General features: G+C 34.8%; 3 protein-coding genes across 5 annotated transcripts; 1 reads left to right on the forward strand and 2 right to left on the reverse strand.

The window, feature by feature from the left end:
* Nucleotides 1336-5008, forward strand: LOC109828971. The gene is made up of 3 exons (XM_020395996.1): nucleotides 1336-2990; nucleotides 3932-4726; nucleotides 4791-5008. Exons 1-3 carry the CDS (start codon nucleotides 1538-1540, stop codon nucleotides 4802-4804), a joined length of 2262 nt encoding a protein of 753 aa, XP_020251585.1. The 5' UTR covers nucleotides 1336-1537; the 3' UTR covers nucleotides 4805-5008.
* On the reverse strand, nucleotides 8071-11494 carry LOC109828972 (40S ribosomal protein S23). Its single transcript, XM_020395997.1, has 4 exons — nucleotides 11378-11494; nucleotides 8842-8997; nucleotides 8641-8767; nucleotides 8071-8378 (listed from the first exon to the last, which is right to left on the reverse strand). Exons 1-4 carry the CDS (start codon nucleotides 11380-11382, stop codon nucleotides 8238-8240), a joined length of 429 nt encoding a protein of 142 aa, XP_020251586.1. The 5' UTR covers nucleotides 11383-11494; the 3' UTR covers nucleotides 8071-8237.
* LOC109828974 (universal stress protein A-like protein) lies at nucleotides 15619-23876 on the reverse strand. Of its 3 annotated transcripts, none has more exons than XM_020395999.1 (5): nucleotides 23609-23876; nucleotides 20186-20307; nucleotides 17541-17659; nucleotides 17333-17429; nucleotides 15619-16527 (listed from the first exon to the last, which is right to left on the reverse strand). In XM_020395999.1, exons 1-4 carry the CDS (start codon nucleotides 23784-23786, stop codon nucleotides 17333-17335), a joined length of 516 nt encoding a protein of 171 aa, XP_020251588.1. In that variant the 5' UTR covers nucleotides 23787-23876; the 3' UTR covers nucleotides 15619-16527. The 3 variants fall into 3 exon arrangements, with proteins under 3 accessions (XP_020251588.1, XP_020251589.1, XP_020251587.1); XM_020396000.1 differs by having other exon boundaries at nucleotides 17333-17380; nucleotides 23609-23873; XM_020395998.1 differs by lacking the exon at nucleotides 17333-17429 and having other exon boundaries at nucleotides 23609-23872.

Raw genomic sequence — 24590 nt, forward strand, 5'->3', positions numbered from 1 at the left:
ATTAGATCTTTCAAATTTATACATCTAATGACCTAGAAATAAATGGCCTGTAATGGTCCATAATGTCATCTATTTCGAGTAGCATGATTTGTAGGATAGAAAATTACAAACTACATGAGTTTTAATCCACATATATTTGATGACACGTGGATTACAATGACCCATTTGTACTTACAAAATAGATGGGCAAATATGTAATTTTATAAGTGCGTATAGCTAGCTTAATTAATCCTATGTGTATATACCCAATCTATACAATTGAATATTTCTTTTTTCTCTTTGTTGTTTCTAGAACATTTTAATTAATATCTTTTCATAAGCATAGATAAAAGCTATACAACTTTTTTATTATAAACAAAAGCCTATATAATTATATAAAGTTTATTTAATTAAATCAAGGGATAAATAAAACATTAAGAAACCGGAACAAAATTTAAAAAATGATTGTGGCCATAATATATGACTCAAATAGTAAATAATTTGAGATGGATTGTAGATAGTCAAAATTTTAGATCTCTACACTATTCATCTCATCTTAAAAATTAAAAATATATTTCAATCGAATTTGTTAAATAAAACTTTACTCTTTCATTGAATTAACTTTCACGAACAAACATATAAAATTTTAAGCAATAATTTCCGGTTGAGCTACACACAAAAAAATGTCATTATCAATATTGAATTAAAATTAGTTTTTTTTCTTTTTCTTTTTCTTTTTCTTTTTTTGCACTTGCATAATATAGTGTCTCTGATCTAGCAGCATTAATAACAAGAGGTGTTCGCATGCATATCCTTAAATCTTTCTTGTTTGCATATTTACCCTCCAAGTGCTAGTACTTGCAAAAAATTCCTCCAATTCACTCACTATGAGCGTTTTTTACACCTCCTATTTAAGAATTATAGTTTTCAAATTAGGAAATATTATAGGTTTATTGCAATTTATTGGAAAGTTTTTGTTTAAAAATTAACATTGTTACATGGGAGGGTAGAGAAAACCCTGTTATGAAAGAATCGGATGGTAATTTTGCAAATACTAAAGTTTGAAGAGTAAATTTGTAAGTATGGAAGAATAGTTGGGTATATATGCATAAACCTTATAGGAAAGTAGAACTGCGCGTGGCTTTTTTTCAGCAATTTTATCTAGGCCTCCGTGTTCTGCAAGATCCGCAGAATCCGAATACTTAACACTCTGCACGTGTAGACGAACGTTTTTCCCCCTTCTCGCTGTCCGCTGTTCTAGTCCAAACACCAACCCCCATCCATTACACACTCCAGCCGGGTGGGCCCACCACATAACTCGATGTCCACGTGGGGGCTACTCAGCATTCCTCTCACAAACCCCCACTCGCTCTCTCTCTCTACACTCTGCGCTCCGCCCTCTCTCTCTCTCTAAAACGACGGCGAGGAAAATTTCCATAACCCCCCTCCTCGTACTGTGTCTTTACTCTCCCACCCCTGCGGAAGCCGGCGTAGGCGACGGGGTACAAATTTCCACCAACCCCCTCAACGTTTCCCCCTTTTCACTTTTCACCCTTCTATGGGAACCCTAGAAACACCCCAAACCCTAGCCCCCAAAACCCTAGCCGGTCGGCCCCAAACCCTGGCAATGCCGCAAACCCAGGAGGAGCTAGGGTTAGGGTCAGAGCCAGCTAGGGCTCGGTTTTCCGCCGGCGATTTTGTCTGGGGCAAGATCAAGAACCATCAGTGGTGGCCTGGCCGAGTTCGAGACCCACCGGAATCCTCCGATCAAGCTCCAAGCTCGGTTCTTGTAGCTTATTTTGGGGACGGGAGCTTAGCTTGGACTGATCCCTCGAATTTGAAGGGATTTTTGGAGGGTTTCGATGAGATTTCGAGGTCCAGCAGCTCTAAGGGCTTCAAAGCTGCATTGTTCTCTGCTGTGAGTGAGATTGGGAAGTGTTTAGCAGCTCAGTTTAGCTGTAATTGCTTGCCTGAAAAGGAAAGGAGCGAGCTTGCAAAGATTTTGGGGAATGGTGGCAAAATTAGTAATTTTGAGGCTCACGAGTTTCTGGGTTTGGTTAGAGATGTTGCTGTTGATGTGAATATAGTTAATGTGGCTGATATCGCGAAGATGAAGAGTTGGGTTGTTGGTTTTGAGAGAGGTTCGAAATTAGGGCACAAGATGAAGAAGATTGAGGAGTTGGTTGATAAGATTGATCTGGATGTTCCTGCGAATGAGATGATTGAAGGAAAAGGGCCCGAGATTTTATCGGAGAAGAGCTCTCGAGGTAGGAAACGAAGAAGCGTGGCAGCTCTCATTGCACAACTGGATTTGGATACTGTTGAATTGAGTGATGATGACGAAGAGAAGAAGAAGGAAGAGAATGGTGCTATATCGGGCAGAAGAGAGAGGAAGAAGAGCAAGTATTTATCGCCGCCTTATACCCATTTGAGCGGAGGATTAGCCAAGACTTTGGGATCACCGAGGAATTCAGAGCCCAAGACTCCGATGAAGTTTAGTGTTAATGAAGATGAAGAGGAGAAGATTGAAACCTCGTTTCAAATTGATGGGCTTGATATTGGGGAGGTGTTGTCTGAGTTTCTTGCAACAGCGGTGAATCCCCTTCATTTGAAAGGAAATTGTGCAGCTAAGAATGTTAGAGGGTTCTTTACTGAGTTTAGGAGGTCGGTGTATTCGAGCAGTGCGAAATCTGATGCTCATCAGAAAGAACTTGCTGAATCTGTGGAAGGAGAGAAGAAATTGATTAATATAAATATAGAGGTAAGTGATAAGTCTGAAGAAGGTAAGAAAATTGAGGTGAAAAGGGGAAGAAAGAAGAAGGATGCAATTAATGGTGAAGGAGAAACTCCTGTTAATGACAAGTCTGAAGAAGGTAAGAAAAGTGAGGGGAAAAGGGGAAGAAAGAGGAAAGATTTAGTTAATGGTGAAGGAGAAACTCCAATTCTTAAGTCTGAAGAAGGTAACAAATCTGAGGCAAAGAAAGGACGAAAAAGGAGGGATCAAGTTAATGGTGAAGGACAAACTCCAGTAGATTTAAGTCTTCAGAGTAATGGAGAGACACCAGTTACTCCGAAAGCTACTGTTCCAGAGAACGGTACTTCAGGACGCAAAAGAGGAAGGAAGAAGGCTAATGCTAATATGGAATTAGAAAAAAACGGGCAGGAAGAAACTAAGGGAGAAGAAAAAGCCAATGCAAAAGCCCCAGTGGAATTGGATATTAACGGTAAAGATGGATCGATTATTGATGTTCCTATCAATTTGGGAAGCAAAGTTACTAATGGGTCAGGAGAGAGGAAACCGAGGCAGAGGAAAAAGGGCAAGAACACAATGGGACATGAGGACCCAGCAGCTGTGTTATTGACATTTTCTCCTGAGATCAGTTTACCTTCGAACGAAGATCTTGTTTCTGCGTTTAGCAAGTATGGCACAGTGATTCAAGCAGAGACTGAAGCAGTTAAAGAATCAAGCAGTGCTAAAGTTACCTTTGTGAAAAGTTCTGATGCAGAAAAGGCATTCACTGATAAAGTTGCAGCTTTGGGCCTGCCGGTTGCCAGTTATCGCCTTCGTTATCTTACAGGAAACTTAAGCTCACCTTCCTCACATACTTCGATTCCAGTTCCAAAGCCTCCACTTCCTTATATTAGGAAAAGCCTGGAGAGGATGATATCAACTCTGAGCGGATCTCCACTTGAGAAAGTTGTTGGAAGTTCTCAAAGTCTGAAGCCAGAAACTAGGGACAATCTTGTTGGTGAGATGCAGGGACTTCTGATGAAAGTCGATAAACCAGAATTCAAATTGAAGCTGGATCGAGCATCGAAACAACTTCAAATCGACCGAGGGTTCAGTCCTTGATTTATTCTTGCCCCTCCCACATATTCGGAAGGATCAGAAGATTTTTTGAGCCTAATTACTGCCTTTTTTGGCTCATTATCAAGAGGGATCAAGTTAATGGTGAAGGACAAACTCCAGTAGATTTAAGTCTTCAGAGTAATGGAGAGACACCAGTTACTCCGAAAGCTACTGTTCCAGAGAACGGTACTTCAGGACGCAAAAGAGGAAGGAAGAAGGCTAATGCTAATATGGAATTAGAAAAAAACGGGCAGGAAGAAACTAAGGGAGAAGAAAAAGCCAATGCAAAAGCCCCAGTGGAATTGGATATTAACGGTAAAGATGGATCGATTATTGATGTTCCTATCAATTTGGGAAGCAAAGTTACTAATGGGTCAGGAGAGAGGAAACCGAGGCAGAGGAAAAAGGGCAAGAACACAATGGGACATGAGGACCCAGCAGCTGTGTTATTGACATTTTCTCCTGAGATCAGTTTACCTTCGAACGAAGATCTTGTTTCTGCGTTTAGCAAGTATGGCACAGTGATTCAAGCAGAGACTGAAGCAGTTAAAGAATCAAGCAGTGCTAAAGTTACCTTTGTGAAAAGTTCTGATGCAGAAAAGGCATTCACTGATAAAGTTGCAGCTTTGGGCCTGCCGGTTGCCAGTTATCGCCTTCGTTATCTTACAGGAAACTTAAGCTCACCTTCCTCACATACTTCGATTCCAGTTCCAAAGCCTCCACTTCCTTATATTAGGAAAAGCCTGGAGAGGATGATATCAACTCTGAGCGGATCTCCACTTGAGAAAGTTGTTGGAAGTTCTCAAAGTCTGAAGCCAGAAACTAGGGACAATCTTGTTGGTGAGATGCAGGGACTTCTGATGAAAGTCGATAAGATGCTGACTGGACCAGCCCCAGGTACCTCCGCTTAGTTTAATTTATCAACTTTTATATAATAGATTATGGTTCTTAGCAGCCCCAGGTACCTCCGCTTAGTTTAATTTATCAACTTTTATATAATAGATTATGGTTCTTAGTTATGTTAGCGTTAGATTGTTTCTTACTGTTTTAAGAATGTATCTGCTATTTTTATGTTGGTTATCGTCTGAACAATGTTATCATATCAGGGTTGTCTCCTTTGTATGGCAGGATGTATTTGTCGCCGTTTATAATTAGCCAACGTAGGCTTTATTCGCTTTATTTTGTTCACAATGCGTAATTTTATTGGGGATTAGGACTTTAGTTTCTTATGATTATTTTTTTAAATAAAAAGGCGAGCAGATTGTAATTTTATTGGGGATTAGGACTTTAGTTTCTTATGATTATTTTTTTAAATAAAAAGGCGAGCAGATTGAAACCATCTAGAGATGCTTGGCTGGGTCGGGTTGATGTTTGTTTATATGAAACGCTTACGTTGATATAGTCAATGTAATTTTCTCCTTGCTTGACATTAATTTATAAAAAGGTTGCAAGACCATTGCTGGAATTTATGGCGGCGAAGGATCATAAAACCTTGGTAATGCTCACAATTTATTCAATTCAAATTGTTAGGCTCCTATGTTATATTCTTAGTCTCATGTATTGTGAGTTTGTATTGAATGTGTTGCTAATTACTTTCCAGTACTTGATTGGCGGCGATATGCTTTTTAAACTATCATATTTGCCTCATGTACTTTGCTAATTTGATTATTCTATCGACTTAATGATATCGCATCACTACTTAATTGTGTTCCATATTATGTCTAGTTTTATTAATTCTAGCCTTGGCCGTTTGTCTATCTATGGTGTTACTTTTCGCGCTATATATGATTTTGCATATACCGTTTATCTATCAGCTTATGAATTTGTTTTTTTTTTCATTTATGTTTTTTGAACTTTATCTCAAATCTTCGTCGTCATGGGAATTATTACCTTACATATTTTTCCTTTTTTTTAACATGTTCACATTTCACATGGATTCATTATCCAATTGATTTAATGTTCTATTTTTTGCACTGTTATGGGTTGTTGATAATTAATATTTATTATGAACTTCTGGTCAGTTCATGTGTAGTTGTGTAGACATTTCAGTTTTGATTTTTTTACTACGGTGTCTGCTCAAAACTTGAGAGATGGGTTTTTTTATAGTCATATCATACGTAGCAGCAAGAAGCATCTACTAGTTAGGAAGGAATGTGAAGGCATTTGGACAATCTGGTCCTTATCTTATTCCATATCTTAGCGTCAACAAATATTGTTACCGGGACAAAAATATCCAACAGACATGCAAATAATCGAATACATATATAAACATGCAATAACATGCCATGGTGCATATAAATCAAGTCCTTTAGTACTGCATATGCAACAATCCGTAAGTAATGTAATTGTACAAATTCGTCTTATTTTGATGTAGAAAAGAACTAGCATTGAATATTAGCCTAATTTCCATTTCCAATCATTAATCATGTTATATAACGCGTAAGAATAATTCCGTAATGCTTGTAGATTGATTATTGTAGTATTGCATTGTAAACTTTTCCAGTTTAATGTAAGTAAGGAGAAATTTTGAAGATTTGACTCAAATTTTTTTCTCACGATTAGTCATATCCAATAATATCAAGTAAGTATCCATGAGAGTGGCTTATGCGTATGGAGTTCAATGTATGTCAATATATGTAACATCAATTTTCTTGTCTAGGTGAATATATAGTTAATGTCCATTTCCATATTCATCTTCTGTATGGGTAATATTAACTGGTGATTTGCGTTAAATACTTTCATATGCGCATGATGGAAAGATTTAAAATTGATTGTTCCTATCGATTTGTTCAGATGCTTAAAAGGTTTTTACATAATATATGATCTGCTATCATGGGGGATAATCTTATCTGATATCGTGGACCATTCAATGGTCATAAATTTGGTGTAATAAAGGTTATGTTGCATCAAATTTAAGAAATTATTTTCCGTATCAGATCTGACGCTACGTTGAATCCAATTGTTTGGTGTGTTATGTCAACAGGTTTATAAACATTAATAATGTATTATTATTGGGTAGATCTCAGTACTATTTCATCATTTTTATCTGTTTTGAGGTTAGAAATACTAACCGTTTGTGTTGTTTCTTCGTTATTCTCAAACTATATTATCAGTGTAGTTTTAACAGTGTTCCTGGGTTGTGACATCGCAGTTATTATTATTATTATTATTATTTTCATAGGAAAGTATTAACTTGTATGTATGTTAACTGGGTTTCAAGCTTTCATTGAATTATAGTACAATAAAGTATATAGTTCGTAGTATTTTAAAAGGGACGATAGTTAACCGGTTTATGTATTCTTTCGTCGTGCGTTCCACTTACTGTATTTTTTGGTATAAAATATTCTTGTTACCAGATCTAAGCTTTTTAATTTACAGGTTGGCTTAATTACTTGAGACTCATTGACCGTAGCGTATATTTGGCTTCAGTCTTCTCTGTTGACTGTTGTTGACTGTGAATTAAAGTTTTCTTCTTAATGGTTTACTTAACTTTCATTAGTGTTAAATTGATATGCATGAAGAAGTATGGTATCCTTCATGCAGGAAGTTTTAACTCTGTATACAATAATACTTACCCTGGTTTCATTAAAGAGCATGCTTATAACTTTGTGTTTAACATTTCAGTGCATACGCATGTTGTTAGACTGTTGCTTTACTAATGTATATTTTACCCGAGAATATTAGAAACAAGAGTTATAGTACCAAAAGTTTTTATACCAATTAGCACTGCTCTAATTTCAAAGGATCCTCTCAATCTTATCTTCAAGTCAACCAGAACATTTTATCAAGAAATCAAAAGATCAACAAAATGTCCTGTCAGTCAATTTGACAGCTTCATGTGAAATTTATGGAAAAAAATTAAGCCAATGTGGAATGTTTTGGGCATTTCCCATCATCTCTCTTTCTATGCCCCTTTCAGACGAGTACAATCATTTACCTCCTGAGATTTTTGCCGGCCACGATCGCTGAAATGAAATGATGCTCAATTCTCAAATTGGCCTACTTGTTTGATACTATATATGTGAAAACGGAGCGTCCTCCAATTCGGTAAACTATTTTATGGGCATGATAAATTAACTTTTGGCTTCAAATTAATAGAATTTTAGAGAAAAAAAAGGTTCGGAGGTATAAGAGTCCATCTTTATGTAAAAAGGAGCATATTATTCCTAAAGGGTCGAAATATCACGCGCAGAACAGCAGGAGGATAAATTCCTCTCACTTGGCGGGACGCTCAACAAAAATTCCATCAGATCACACAATTCAAACCAGATTCTTTTACCATAACAAAAACAGATTAGGTTCCCACCAATAACCAGATATTAGCTAAATCTGCCAAAACAGTAACAGAGACTCAATAATAAGAAAACTAAATTGGCCACAGAACAATACATGTCCTGAAAGTAAAAGCTTAAGAGCGAGGCTTCTCTTTCTTTTCCTTGAAGAGAGCCAGCAGAGAAACTCCAGAGACCTTAACAACCTTGAACCTGACTCCAGGAATATCTCCCACGGCGTGACCCTTTCTACCAAATCCGGCAATCAACACCTCGTCCTGGAACAACAATTGCACTTTCATGTCACTGAAGAACCCTTATTTTTTTAAGGTGAAACGGGTCAAAAGATGATGGAAGAAAATGCAAAATTCATAAAACTACCATGGAGTTTGGTTGGTTATGCACAAATCTACAATAATTGTGTTTTACTGGAGCCAATTACCATGAAATTGGTTTCTCTAAACTAGGCAATTTTGTCCTTGTGTACTTTATCTATATTTCAGTGAAAGATAATAAACGATTTTTTTTTATGAAACTCACGTTTTCTTCAATGTAGTTCAAGCAACCGTCATTGGGGACAAAAGCTGCAATTTTCTTTCCATTCTTAATAAGCTGAACTCTGGCACACTTTCGGATAGCAGAGTTAGGCTGCTTGGCTTCAATGCCTCTGCAAAGAAAAAGCATAGTTAGTTATTCAATTTTCTACGGGACATGGTATTATTTAGGATATGTGAGTGCTACATCTTCTCTAGGACAATGCCCTTGGCATGGGAGGAACCAGCAAAAGGCTTCTTCCACTCGTTACCGAGATGGCTCTTCTTGTAGGCCTTATCGGCCCATCTCTGATTTCTCCTGTGAGTTTTGAGCTTGCGCCCAGCTCCCATTCCACGAGTTTTCCTATCATGTCAGAGGCTTAAAATCATTATCAAGAAAAATATTGTGGTTACTCCTAGATATTTAGAAAGAAAAAACAGGGGGAAGAGGCGACCACTACTTCAGGAAAAAATTGACCTCACTACTTTCAGTTTATAAATACATACGTTTGAGTATCTGACAGCATGTTAAGGTTCTTTTCAATATTCATACTTGGAATAAATTATGTTGGTTCTTTTCGATTTCTACATAATTGTGCTTGCAGAACAGTAAGCATATTTATTATTTTGGCAGGAAAACATTATAAAGAACCTTATAGAAACATGCATGCCCATGACTTGAAAGACTTCACAGCATTTCTTATGATAATGTCACAACAAACTAATAATTGGTCAAAGATGTCTTGGATGGTTAAATTGCCATATCATCAATGTTCAAGGAGTAAGAAGAAATTATATGAATTAGAAGTGTCATAAAATAGTTCAAGCCTTCAAGGTAGTCAGATCCTAATTAAGGTTACAGAAAGCGTTAGGCGGCCTAGGCATTGAACACGACACCTAGAGCCTAAGCGCCTAGGTGGAAGCCCGAGGGGCCTAGGCGTTTTTTATTTTTTATTTTGTAATTATAACTATTGATAGTAAGTGTCAATGTTATAGAAAGCTTAGGCGCTAGACTAACACCTGGGTAGATTTCTTAAGTGGTGGTGGATGATGTTTTGTTCAAGGTCGGGAGAGGTAGAAGAGGTGTTCAAGGTTAAAGTTTGGAGGAGGTTGGAGGATGTGAAGGCTGTAATGGAGGAAATCATGATCAATGCCTAAAGGGTATAGTCCATGTAGGTAGACCACGCTCTCTTAGGTGCTTCCAAAATATAGGTAGGCAGCCTACATACCATCTGGGCGCTAGGTGCTAGGTCGACGGCCAAGGTACCGCCTAGGCCTAGGCCTAGGCATACAAAGACCAGGCGTACGCCTAGGCGGGCGAGGCGGAGGCTTTTTAAAAACATTGATCTCAATGACAGAATCTAACAAGAAAGATACTTCAAACACACAGGGGTCAAAGGGTAAGAAGAACGCCATGGTATTTGCTTTATGCAAAATGCCGTTGAAGAAAAGCACTCCAGGCCAAAGGATACAACAGAGAATAACTCTTAAAAGCATTTGAATTTATTCCAGAGACAACAGATGATTCAAAAATCAAGTTAATATAGTTAGTAAATTCAGGGAAAAGAAAAGAAGGAACAATATGAGGATGACGATATTTCAAGGAAAAATTCATGGACAAATACACGACATACAAAAAAAAGACCTCTAACTAGAATTCAGAGAATGATGACATAGAAAATTATAGATAAAAAAAGTATAGCAAAGACGCCAGAGCAATCAATAGCATGTATAGGATACATTGTTGTTGTATAGACTCTTAACATCTTAAGCTAGATATTGTGATTTTACTTTAAATATGAAAATGAATATGAAAAGAAAACATTNTCTTAAACAATATATTGAAATTTGATGAAGAACTTCCCTATGATAGTTTAACTATTGATCTTAAACAAGCATGCACTTTCTTCTCAAAGATCAATTTATAATAATAATAATAATAATAATAATAATAATAAAAGTGTGAATTTAGCCGTTTTTATAAGGTCATGCAAGCGCCTTGAGACCATGAGAAAAGTCGTGAGATCTTGAATCAAAATCCAAGTCAGCAGAAAACTTCCATATGAGTTTCTAAAGTGATTTAAAACAATTGGATCAAAATTTACAACATGACAATTTTCAGGTTGAGAGAAGGTGGTACACTAGAACTTTAATTATGCAAATTACCACGAACTGCCTAAAAACTTAACAAGAATGAGCATGCACGTGCGCAAACAACACAGAAAAGGTCAGATTTTACTTGAGGATCCACAGGGGAAAAAGGAGTTCCATTAGAATTACTCATTGGTTATACCCATAATTCTATGGCTAGAATTAGCTTACAATGAACTAAACAACTTAAGCCAAACTCTACTACAAAATGAAGTTAAAAACTCTGGTAATATCAAACATCCAATCACTAAACAAACAGATGACTATATAAAAAGAAGAAGATTGACAGTACAAGAAACACTGAAACAGCCTTATCCAATTGTTTTTCCCCTCAGATATAATAATAACCATTATTAAAGCCAAACACTTTCAAAATTTTCACTACTCCACAAGATCAAAATTAACGCAATCGAAATTAAAACTTCTTACTCTCTATACCACTAAAAATCAAGCATAAACAAGTTTAGAACTCGATTAGGTGCTTTTAATGCAATCGCTTCGATGTCAATCCAAATGATTATAAATTTACTAGTTTGTTAGCGAACAATCCAAAAAAGTAATGATAAAAACTAGGGTTCTGAAAGAGGACTCACCCCATCTTGATCGAGAGAACGCGCTCTTCCCTAAAACTCTCTGGATCACGAAGACGGAGAGCGGCTGGCGATTAGGGTTTTGAGAGCGAAAAGGACAAGAAAAGCCTAGCTCTCTTGTTATATATGGGGCCGTACCCGAAAGGAAACCGAACCGGTTACTTTGCGGATTCGGTTTCGATTTGCAACGGCTGATGGGTACGGGTTGGCAATGGACCCGAAATATATTGAGCGGCCCATTTGCGAAGGTGGGACATGCAAAATGGACTGTTGTCAGCAGTTTATATTTACCTTCTATCGTCCCTTTGACACAATCAAGCATTATTACCCTTTGTGATTTATTCTTTTGTTTAGTATTATTTAGTAAATATATTTGGCGCGTGGAAATGACTACTGCAACTCTAATTATAACTTTTTAAAATGTAGTAACGATTACAGCTATTTTTGTTAAGGGGGTATTCATTGGGACATTTGGGGGATAATAGGATAATTTTGAGGATTCTATTTCATAGTGTTAGTAACGATTACAGCTATTTTTGTTAAGGGGGGTATTCATTGGGACATTTGGGGGATAATAGGATAATTTTGAGGATTCTATTTCATAGTGTTATTCATTGGGGCAATGGAATAATGATATACATTTTTTGTGTTATTGATTTTTTAAAACACTAGTGAGACAATTTCATCACTTGGGATAAAATTATCCTACTCATATACAAAAAAATTGTCCCAAAAATTACCCCATCCTCCATATTGGAACAATTTTGTTCCACTTTGAAGGCAATTGGAATAATTTTTAAATCTTTTTGTATTACTTAACTAATATATGCTAATTATATTATAAATATATGACATGATATATAAAATATAAAGTAATAATATATTCAATATATTATATTATATTATCATGTAATAACATACAACATTACTATAGTTTAATTTATATAAATAATTTATTTTTTGATATTTATTATATATTATTATGCAATATCACATACTATATTATATAATAGTACAACATATTTATTATAATATCTTAATAAAATATATTATTATATAATATATTATATTAATTGTAGTTGATATTTTATTGTAGCAATTATATTAAATTATATTATATTAAACCAATATAATAATATATTATAATATTATATAACATATTAAAATTAATAAACATGTTAGTATATTACATTTAATTATAAAAAATAATATAATATAAATCATGTTATGTGATTATATTATATTATATTAAATTAATATAATAAATATATTATTGTACTATAATATAATACATTTTAGATATTTTTTATATATCATAGTAATTATCATATAATATTATACTATATTTTAATTACAATATAGTATTTTATATGATATTATATTGAATAAAAAATATTAAAATATTTTATGTCGTAAATTTTAACCTATGACTCTGTTCTAATATATTAAATTAGATATTATATTAAATACATTGTTTATATATTATATCAGTTATTATATATATGACATACTATTATAATATAATATAATAATATTATTAAAAATATTATAATATAATATAATATAATACTATATTTTGAAATAATATAATATATTATACTATATCATGATACCTTTTAATATATAATATTGTAATTATCATGTAATATATATATATATATATATATATATATATATATATATATATATTATATATATATATATATAAATATATATAATATATATATATAATGTTTTTAAAAATATTACATTGAATAAAGTAAAATATTATAATATTTTATACAGTACATTATATTCTATGTTATTGTATTATAATATATTAAATTAAATAATATATTATTAAAGTATTATATTACATATATTGTTATATATTATATCAATTATTATATAATAAAGCATACATATAATGTAATATAATATAATAATTAATCATATTAATTAGTAATTATAGTATAACATATTATATTTTTATATAAATAAAATAATGTATTATATTAAATATTTATTATTAAAATATTATATTAAATTATATTACTCTTATATTATATTAATTATTATATAGTATAGAATGCTAATATAATATAATATTATTATTATGTAATATAATATTAATATATATATTAATTAGTAATTATAGTATAACAATTTATTCTAATTTAAAGTAAAATAATATTTATATTATAATAATATACTAAACCAATTGGATAAGTTAATTTAGAAGTAATTAATAGATAAAGTTATATTTTAATAAGGTGCCACATCATCAATTATCCCATATGAATTGTCAAATCAAAGACTCAATTTGTCTCATTATCCCAATTATCCCACTTTATCCTACTCAAAATATCCCAAAGGAATAAAATTATTCAATTGGAACAATATTCTCACTTGACCCCAATTATCCCGACCAATAACCTCCCATAACAGTAGTTTTTACAATGAAACCATTGTTTGTTGTAAAATGCCTTTAGTCAAGTCGGTTATGTATTGTTTTATTTTAGTTTTTTCACTGCTACAATTCCAAATGCTTGATTGCACTTAAATACCCTATAGTTTAACTATATTGCACTTATATACCCTCATTTTTTGCAGTAGTTATATACCCTAAAGTTTTTAAAATTTTCACTTGTATACCCTCACTTTTTTTGGTAGCACCGTGCACATTAATTTTTTTTAATATTTGCGCCTAAATACTCCAAAGTATTTAAAATTTGAACATAAATATCCTAAAGTTTTTAAAACTTGCACTTAAATACCCTCATGTTTGCATAGTTGTAGGATTTAAAGTGCAAGTGTAAAAAACTTCAGAATATTTAGATGCAAATTTTAAAGATTTTAAAGTGTACAGGTCATGCCAAGACAAGTGATAATGATATATAAATGCAAGGTTTAAAACTTTAGGGTATATGCAAACCGCCAAAAACAAGTGAGGGTATAAGTTGAGGAAACTATAAGGTACTTAAGTGCAATTAGGTTTGACAATAGCTAGACAGACGTTGTTCTTCAAAAAATCTGTCTAATATACTAAAACAAGATCCTCGGATGTCACATGTCAATTTTTTAGGGAATTTCCCACACGACAAATTTTTAGAGAACTGGCTATTCATCTTCTATGTATTCTTTGCAATTTCATAAAGTATTGAAATGTAACATCTCTTAATGCCACTAACTGCGTTATCTCTTACTACCTCATCAACTCAATTTCACTCATGGCTAAGCTTGATCAACTCCCCACTCTTTCTCAATTCAACTCATCTATATATAAATCTTGCAAACTAATCCTGATAAAGGGACTCTACTATCCCTTTATATTTTATTAATTCCAACTCCATAATGATGTGATTTGTTGACAAGGCGAGTTCAATCAGGCTTCTTTATGCATCCAACTTCACTTTTCTTGGAGAGTTTATGGCTACACTCCATTCTATGAAAGTATTTTATCCATTTTATATATGTATCTTTTTGTTATGGCACATATGGGTACATAAACATATCCTTTTTGTTGCTTCTTTGTTTATAAAATTTTTCCCTTTGTTGCTTCTCTATCTGCAACCTTTTCTCTTTGTTGCTTATTTTTTTGTAAATTTTTCTCGACGAGGTTTTGCTATTCAATGATCCTAATGGCACATTGATGAAATGTATTGTATTACAATGTCCTTAATAATAACGTAAATCATTTTGGACAGATTCAATCATCGGCAAGCTGAGATCACAAAATTATGATCAATCTATAATTGTCAATATCAAAGTTGGTGAAGGTACATGTATACAAAACTTAAGTACCATGTACAATGTGCATGTTATAGGACTCTCGGTAATTGAAGGTTTGCCTTTATCCTTAAGAAAGATTTTAATATGTTATATATTTATACTGTAAGCTTAGTTTTTCTTAATTATTCTGCGTCTTGATTACTAACAATATCATATGCAAATGTATGTTCAATACTACTACATAAATATTTAATTTGATCCTTCGTATGAATTTAGATTTTTTTTAATTGCTCAAAATACGCCCAAAGTAGTCTGTGAAATATGCCTTTTTTAATTTAATTATCATGCACAAGGCTCAAACTGATCACTGAATTCACACGTCTCAATGAATGAGCAATGAAGATATAAAGTAAAAATTCTATAATTAAACTAAAAAAAGACGCAACCAGAAACTGGCTAAGATAGAAAGCCACCAATCATACGCCAAATTAGACACTGGGCCGGGCCTATCAGGCGCGGCCCCAGCCCATTAGTTCGCGTTTCACAACAGCTTCTTTTTTTCTTTTTCTTTTAATTACCATAATCATTCAAAACTTAAAGCATGACAGAATATGATTCTCAGCCAACTCCAAAGGAAACCAAAGCTCACACTTTCTCTAGCATCAAAGCACTACAAAGCCTCAAATTCTTGACCAAAAGCGCAAGCATCCGGCCCAACCCACGGCATCTAATGCATCACTTTAAACCGCATTGCTTTAAACCGCACTGAAAGCAAATCCTGACAGGCAAAAACACAAACAAACATAAAACCAAAGCATAAATCCATCTTCAAGTCATCTGACCTAGAGAAGAAGGAAAGCATGTCCTCCCTCCCCCAGCCTCTGGTAGCCTATCCACATTCAACCACCTCAGCAAAGCCATCCTCGAGCTCAAAAGGGTCGTTCGGTCCAGTCTTCATTGTTCTGGCAGTGATCACCGTCGTCGCCATCATTGCATGCATCATCAGCCGCCTCTGTGCTCGCAGGCTCTGCAAACCGAAGCCTTCTCAAGTCATCCATACTCAGGCTGTACGTGATGTAGAGCATGGTGGTTTTGAGGATGCTGGAGCTACTCGAGATGGAAAGCTCAAAGGAGCAAAATCAAGCAAATGATAGAAGTTAGAACAAGATTACAAGCTCTGTTTTGATATCATACATGACTTGCATCTCATCCATCAACTGTTTCTCACTCTAGTCTTTGATATTTATTGCATTGCTGTCTTGTAATATGTGGTGTCTTCTAGTACATTACCAATTACAACAAAGGTTTTTCAGCTTTTGGGTAATAGAGGGTATCAATCGTCGACTGGATCCTGTGGAGCTTCTTCTGCCTTTCGTTTAATGGTGATCACAGGGCAATCTGCATGCTTCACACAGAACTCACTCACGGTGCCGACAAATACCCTACAAAGTAAAAATCTTAGTATCAGTTACGTAAATGTATGTACACATGAGTTTATCAGAAAACATATTATTTGTAAAACTACTTTTAGTATCAACTGACAAACAGCGTAAATGATAACAAGCCATATCGCGATACATGCTCTTGTAAGTGAAGTCTTATGTGAATACACCATCATTTATGCTTGATTCTTAAAAACTCATTGGCAATTTGACATGTTGTGGTCCTGCGAACACGACATTTCAAGTTCTGAAAAACCATTTTTTGAGTGTGTTCGATCATTTCCAGTTAGATAAGACATTTGCCACATTTTAAATTTCCAAAAAACACTTTTGAGTGTGAGAATGTTTCCAGTTGTTGCAGTACTGCCCCTCCAACTATATTTGCTCCCACTACCGAAATTAGAGATGTAATCCATTGTCTGAATAGCATGATTCTCAATTTATGTCATCAAACTATTAACAATGACAATCAGTTTATCATATTTTTTGGGTATATTTTTCGCAATAAAAACCAATCAAACTGTGACCATTGACAGGAATGAAGATAAAGAGAAGGGATCTGGATACTAAACTAAGCACATACCAATCGAACCATGATAATTTTTATCTATTTTGGAAAGTGTAATTTATTTTAAAGCACATCACTGTTATACGACACTTATTATCCAGTAGTAGACCTTTGGCAACAAAAAGAACTCATAAAACGGGGAGACTCCACTAGTGATGTGAAAATATAAAAAATAATAATCTGAAAACGTACTAAAACAAGTATTATTCTAAGCATCCAGAAGTAGAACACTGTTACCTATTCTTTTAGATTAAATGCAATGTAACATTCGATCAGGAAAGCTATCTGCACATAATAATACAAGGCTCTTGGATATTGAACTTTCACGTAGCAGCTAGAAAGATACTGTCAATATTAGCAATAACATGAAATGAACAAGAGAGCAGTTTGTGTCAAATAGGTGAACAAGTGAAAAAACAGTCATCCCCTTCGAATTAAATAATACCTCTGGAATGGTCCAAGCCCACGGCTTCCAACGACCAGAAGATCAGGACGAACTCTCTTCACCTCGCTGCAGATTACTTCTTTTGGATCGCCTCTCTTGATCCATGCTTCGCAAGCAATCTATACCAATTGAAACAAGCACAAAAGAGCCGAATCTCAATATATATTTATGTATAACTATCTGATAGAATAAGTCCCCAGACTGCTTACGGTGGGAATCCTTGAATCCATTTATTATAACCTAGAACGTAGTAGGCACGGTGTATGATCCCGATAACCTGATATTTATATCTTATGATCTTATCATTAGGAAAAATGTTTCAGATCCCCAAACATCTGCTAAGCTTCTTGGCCTCAGTTTAATGGTGGCAGGTTTTAGCAAAAAATACCAAATCAGAATACAGCCAGCTAAATTTATGATACTTGCATACTAATAGGCAACTGACCTATTTATCTTATATACAAGCTACGAAGTGTTATATCCAGTGCTATACAACCAAAAGTTAAACATTAGTCCGAATAAATGTAACCTGCGAATTTCCTAAATACCATCAGAACAATATGAGCATTGTAGCCAAGGTTCATCGTTTTCAACACTATTAATATGATCCACCTACCTTCCCACCCTTCCAACTACAGTATTATTAATGTTAAAAGCAACGGTGAAGAATATATAATAGAACAAAATAGCATAAAGAACACCAATATAAGCTACACAGGTTCTGCTTATCAACCTGAAAATAGTTAGCTTGATGGCTTGGATTTGGTCCCCAGCCATTGTGGTTAATATTGTGGGACACAGGATATTTTCTATGACATGATGCAGGGTAAAAGGATATTAGTTGTACTGATGTATTATGACAGGGCCTAAGAAATGTATGATTGTAGATGCATCATACAACATGATGAATTCTAATATACACTCATTACCTTAAAAATGCTTTTGGGTATATATTGGTTATCGGGTTTACTATTCATTTCAAAATAAAAATATGCAAGTTGACTTGGACCTCTGTAACTATACCCTATGGAAATCATTCCCTCTCCTCTTCGCTTTCAATTGACTGGCTGACGGTGATCGGGAATGGAAACAGAAAAAACAAGGTAGAATAAACAAAAATAATAAAATTAAGATTTCAGGCTAACGCTTGAATTATGGAAGCATACCAATTAATATCTCTCACCTTAAAAGTATGGTTTCACAACCAAGATTGAACCACACAATCTATAGAAATCATAAATTCATAATGTTTGGTAACAATTTCATATACCTTAATGAAACTAGTTCTTCAGAGACTTGCAAAACTCAATAACCAAGAACTAATTTCTAATAAGAAGAATTTTCATACTAAAAAGGGTTACTTGAGAATAGACCCACTGTAGTATCACCCATCGTCCAGTTGCAGATTGACCCCTTGTGGTTCTGCTTGTGTGGATAGACCCCTAGTAGTATTTTCGCAAGTGCAGATAGACCCCCTCCGTGAACTTTTTTGACTCTTTTAAGAGTCAAAATATTTAGCAACTGGGGTCTATCCTCACTAGTAGAGCTTCAAGGAGTCTATGCGCTCCCTAAAAACTCTTTTTACTCTTTAAGAGTAAAAAGAATTCACTCAGAGATCTACCCGCACAAATAGAACTGCAGGCGGACTATTCGCAATTGGGTGACACTATAAGGGCCCATCCGCAATTAAATCTACTAAAAAAAACTTTCATAGCAACTAGACTCTAAAACATCCTAAATCAATTAAAATTCACATTCAACCTTTGGTTGTTACTGTTATCTCTGTTGTTCTCTGCTAAACAATAGTAATGAAATTGCTAAGTCGTTGGGTTGGAAAAAAGAAAATTGCTAACTGGTTTCAGCACCAACATATGACATGGCCTTTTAAACATAATCATATGCTTTTCTGCTTGTCTTTACATACTTCTACCACTTCTCCTTTGTTATTCATTTGTTCTGTACTTCAAATTTATATATATTGTCATCATATGACATGTCTGTTTAATCACTCAACTACTAATGCACATGTCGTATATCTTACAACACACAATGAAATACAATAGATGACATAATACATATATATGATTTACATGTCCTGATGTAATAACTATCGTTCTGTCCAGATTTGAATAGAAGAGAGGTACTCAAGCTTTGTGTTGAGTCCAGTCAAGTACTCATGCAAAGATGTGTTTTCATTTGCCAGTTGATGTAGCTGAACTAATTGATAAATGCCCTTAGAATCCAAAATGTTCTAAGTTTAGGAGTAGCAATTAGCAGTGAAGGACCTAACAAGAGAATTCATATCTTATGTTCTTCAATTCGTAAATTCTATGCCTGAAGAGTTTCGAAAAGAAAACCTACTGAATGTCAAATTGGTTGAACAAAATTATGTGTTTAAGTACAGTTATAGCCTTATTGCTGGAGACTAATAAGACAGCCTATAATGAATTTCGATAGAATATATGACCTAAACTTCATATCCAACAAGCTGAAGCAAACATGGAGGTGGATTTACTAAATCTAATCAAAGTTCGAATAATACCATTGACATTATAATGAAAACAATAGAAGAACATGATATGCAAAAGGAAAATGGCTAAAGGAAATGAAAGAAGAGGACAAAGTGTCAAATTAAATTAGATTACCCCATATTCATGAGAACGTCTAACAAAGTACTCCAGCAAGTGCAGTCCTCTAGTTTTGTCCCTTCGTTTCATCCTCTCAAAGTCTTCAGGTGAAGCATAGATGCTGTCCATGTCATCAAATCCTGTATCAGACAATATAAAACAACAAAAATTGTCAGTTGATGATCCTATCAAATGTTTTGAATGTTATAAACTAAAACTTCAGAAACATGGCTATAAACAGAAGATTATAGCAAACGATAAGAATCTTTCATACATGAAGGTAAATTCTCTCGCTCTAAGAAGGATAAAGAATGGGGAAATCAATATCTTAGATATGGGCCAAAATCATAGAGTTTATTGTCATTTTCTTCTATCAAAATATAGAAGACGGAGAAGGAGAATTACGAGTGGCAAAATCTTTAAATTGCACCTTCAGATTTGTTAGAACAGTAGGGAAATCTAAAACTGAGAGGTACACTTCCTAGAAACTCCAATTGCTGATTTCAAAACATCTCTTGTAGAATTGTTGTGTCCCCTGAAACACCAAAAAAACAAAGCAAATTCAGCCTGCTAACTGTGAGGCCAGCAAAACCAAACTGCTCCCAGGATCAACGACTAAAGTCTGCAAGTATGTCAGTATGCACCAACCAGCCTCAAAGATTTTCCTGATCACGTTCAGGTAGACGACGTCATCGGTCTGGCATGGTATTTGGGCTGTATCGAACAACAAGCTGAAACTACTACTAGTGAAATTGCAGCTTTAGCGTGGATTTGATTTCTGTATATTGCTCAAGCTATTATCGGCATGGTCCTCACCTAGGTCTTTGGTCTAGCCCAGAAGTCACAAGCAGTGGCGGATCTTTTTTATTTTTTATTTTATTTTATTTTTATTTTGGGTTGGGGGCCCCACATGTTAAAATTACCTCTTAAAGCCTTCTCAAATTACAATTTGCCCCAATAAATTTAAAAATTTTACGCCCAGTGCCTCAATAATTACTTATATAACCACTACACAAACTCATAGCCCATTTGCATTTTTAACAGCCAATTTGCATATAGTTCTATAATATTTTTATTTTTATTTTTAGGTAACTACATACTTGTCTTCCACCTCTCTAAGAAAATTTTTCTGGGTCCGCCACTAGTCGCAAACCCACCAAATATCAGACAAACTACAACTGACTTGGGTCACTAGCCAATATGTGACAAACCAAGGGTCTGATCAATTTTACAATTACTGACATGATCTAGTAACCTATTAAGACAGGTCAAGTAAAGAGCTCAACAATCACCAAAAACCCTTCATACTAGTCAGGTCAAAGGCCCAATACTCACCAGACAGACTAAACATCACTTTGCAACACAACCTGAGGTGTTGCCAGCATTGCACCGGAGTGGTGCCACCTCGGCACTTAATCACCATGCACTAAATGCAAAGCATCTCAACCCGATTTTCTACGATCCACAGTTGAAGGCCCTAGCCCACACCATGCACTAAATGCAAAGCATCTCAACCTGATTTTCTCTGATCCACAGTTGAAGGCCCTGGCCCACCCCAGCCAAGTTTAAACCTAGTAGCTCAACTTATGGAGGATTACTTAAAAAACCCAGTGTTCTAACTTGCCTTTACCAAGGCACAAACCCATGGCCTATTAGATGGCAAAGGGTATCTTGCATCTAAGTTTATTGTCAGATGTTTTTAGTAACATATACCACTATAATACACAGTTTGAAAAGTGACCCGGATCTTTGAAAAACAATTTTGTTGCAAGAACCTCCAATGATATTCATAAGCGTCTTTATAAGACATTGTGGAAATAATGCCAAGCTTTTTTGGAAGCATTACTTGACATTTTATTCCTAAGTGCCTGTGTACTATGATTTTCTTTACAAAGAAGAAAATCTCTCTTTCCATGTTAATGAACAAAGAACTATTCTTTGAATCTATAACGCGCATCAGATTTCACAACTGAACCTATGCATTACATGTGTATTCAAAATTTACAAGAGGCTAAAATACCAAATTGGCCTAAATAGTGCCACCTCTTTACCACTTTGGCCTAAAAAATGACACCGACGATAATTTGACCTAAAAGTAACAAATCGATGAAAAATAAACCTTTCCAGTCACCCATTTTTTAAGCAAGAAAATTAAGAGATTTTTATATATTTTTTAAGCAAGAAAATTAAGAGATTTTTATATATTTTTTAAGCAAGAAAAATAAGAGATTTTATATATACCCTTCAAATTTCTCATATTTTCTGATTTAACCCCTCAAATTCTAAAATTTGTAAAAAGAACTCATCTCTCCCTCCCTTCCCACCATATTTTCCCTCATCCTTCTTGTCATTTCTTTCATTCTTTTCTTTTCCCAATCGTCATCATTCTCTCTCCTTTCTTTCACATATCCTCACTGTTAAGGAGATTAATTTTTTAATGATTGGAGGATGAAAGAGGAGTAGGAAGCAAGGAGGAAGAGAGAGTGCAAGAAAAGAAGAGAAGAATGAGGTTAAGACTGTGGTGGAATGTTTAGTTTTGGGTGTTGGGAGTGGGTGAAGCATGTAGGAAGAGAGTGAGAGAAAGGAAGAGGAGAAGAAGGAAGAGGGAATGGTAGAGAGGAGGAGATGTTGGGGATTTTGAGTAAAAGAGATTGAAGGAGACGAAGAAAATTAGAAAGTAAGTGTGATGATCCATGAAATAAGGTAGGAGAGGGAGTGAGGTAGGAGGGGATGTTAGGGTATAGAAAGAATAAGTGAATGAAGAAGATGGTGGGAAGAAGATAGTGGAAAAAAGAGGGTGTTTTTTTTTTACAAATTTCAGAAATTTAGAGAAAGGAGATGGGTTAATTTAAAAATAATGAGAGATTAAGTGGTCTATATATAAAATTTCTTTAATTTTTTGCTAAAAAATAACTCCGGCGATGGAAAAGTCTATTTATCGTCGATTTGTCACTTTTTAGGTCAAATTGTCGCCGGTGTTATTTTTTAGGCCAAAGTGGTAAAGGGGGTGTCACTGTATAGGCCAATTTGGTTTTTTAGGCCAAAGTGGTAAAAGGGTGTCACTACATAGGCCAATTTGGTATTTTAGCCATTTGCAAGACTTAGAACATTAAGTAAAAATCTCTTGCACGCGTCTATAAATTCTACAATTTGTGATCCTCTCTCCCTGCCCAACTTGCTCCAACTTATCACCCAACGTCTTATTAACAATTTCGACCACGGTTCAACTTCCACTTCTTCATGCCCTTGATCCCTGAAGAACTCTGGATTACAGATGATCAAGAACATAAAATTCAATCTCTCGAGTCATCACTGGTAACCAGTTATGGCCTCGAGTTAGGGTTTCAAGATTGAAGAAATCGAAGCATGCAAAATTTCAGAACTCCGGACTTCCGACTTAATAAAAAACCCTAACCCTAGGAATCGACAAAGAATCGTTACCGTCTTCATCAGGGGTCTGAACGTGAACGAATAGGAGCTTGAATCCGTCGACATTCCTTCGCACGATCTTCTCGATCGTCCACTCGAACGCCGACCGGCTGCTGATCGACGCGTGAGGGTAGCCCTTGATCGATGACTCGTTCACTCCCATTAAGATTCGCGTTGGCTCAGATCCCATTCTCTCTCTCTCTCTCTCTAAAAGATCGAGATCGAGTTCTTGATTTCTTCCGAGTGAGTGAAGTTTTCCGCTGATTTGGGGATGATCGGAGGGATCAATTTGAAGCTGAAGGTGATAAGTGGCGGGGCCCACGCTCTCGAATGACACGTGCCGGTTATGAGAACTTTTGGGAGGGTTTGTTAACCGGTAAAAATGTCTGATTAATGCTTGCTAATGATGTGGTATACGTCTTAACATGCAAGGAGAGGATTAGTGTCGCGTTTTGACGCGTGGAGTGCAATATTATTCATGGTATTTAGTTAAGTATATTATTTTCGATATTTTTTATTAAGACACTAAAGTTGTATGTTAAATTTATCCAATAATTTTGTTATGTGTTAAAGAGAAATCTCATATATATGGGTTTTTTAAAACGTATTTTAGAATAAGTTTATCGATACGGATCACCTAACAACTCGTCTACAATAATCATAACTAAAGTACACTTTCCAAACCACCTAAACGCTACTATATTTACTCGTGGAGTCCCTGACCACTCATCCATTTTTGATACCAATTGAAGTGGATAAATCTCTTACTCTTGTGTGCAGTAGAGTAGTAGTAGTCTAGAGGGTATAGTTTAGCTAAAATAATCATACTCTCATCTAAGTTACCCCAGTTTTCAATTTATAAAATAAGACTTCCAAATATTGTATATTATATGCATACACCCTTCTAGTTGATTTTTGTTAATCAGTTTATAATTAGGTCACAATCATTGATTATCGTGGTTATGCTCTCATTGCCATTGGGTTGTTTTCGGCC

Source organism: Asparagus officinalis, chromosome 1 (genome assembly GCF_001876935.1).
Source record: "Asparagus officinalis chromosome 1, Aspof.V1, whole genome shotgun sequence".
NCBI classification, from domain to species: Eukaryota; Viridiplantae; Streptophyta; class Magnoliopsida; order Asparagales; family Asparagaceae; genus Asparagus; species Asparagus officinalis.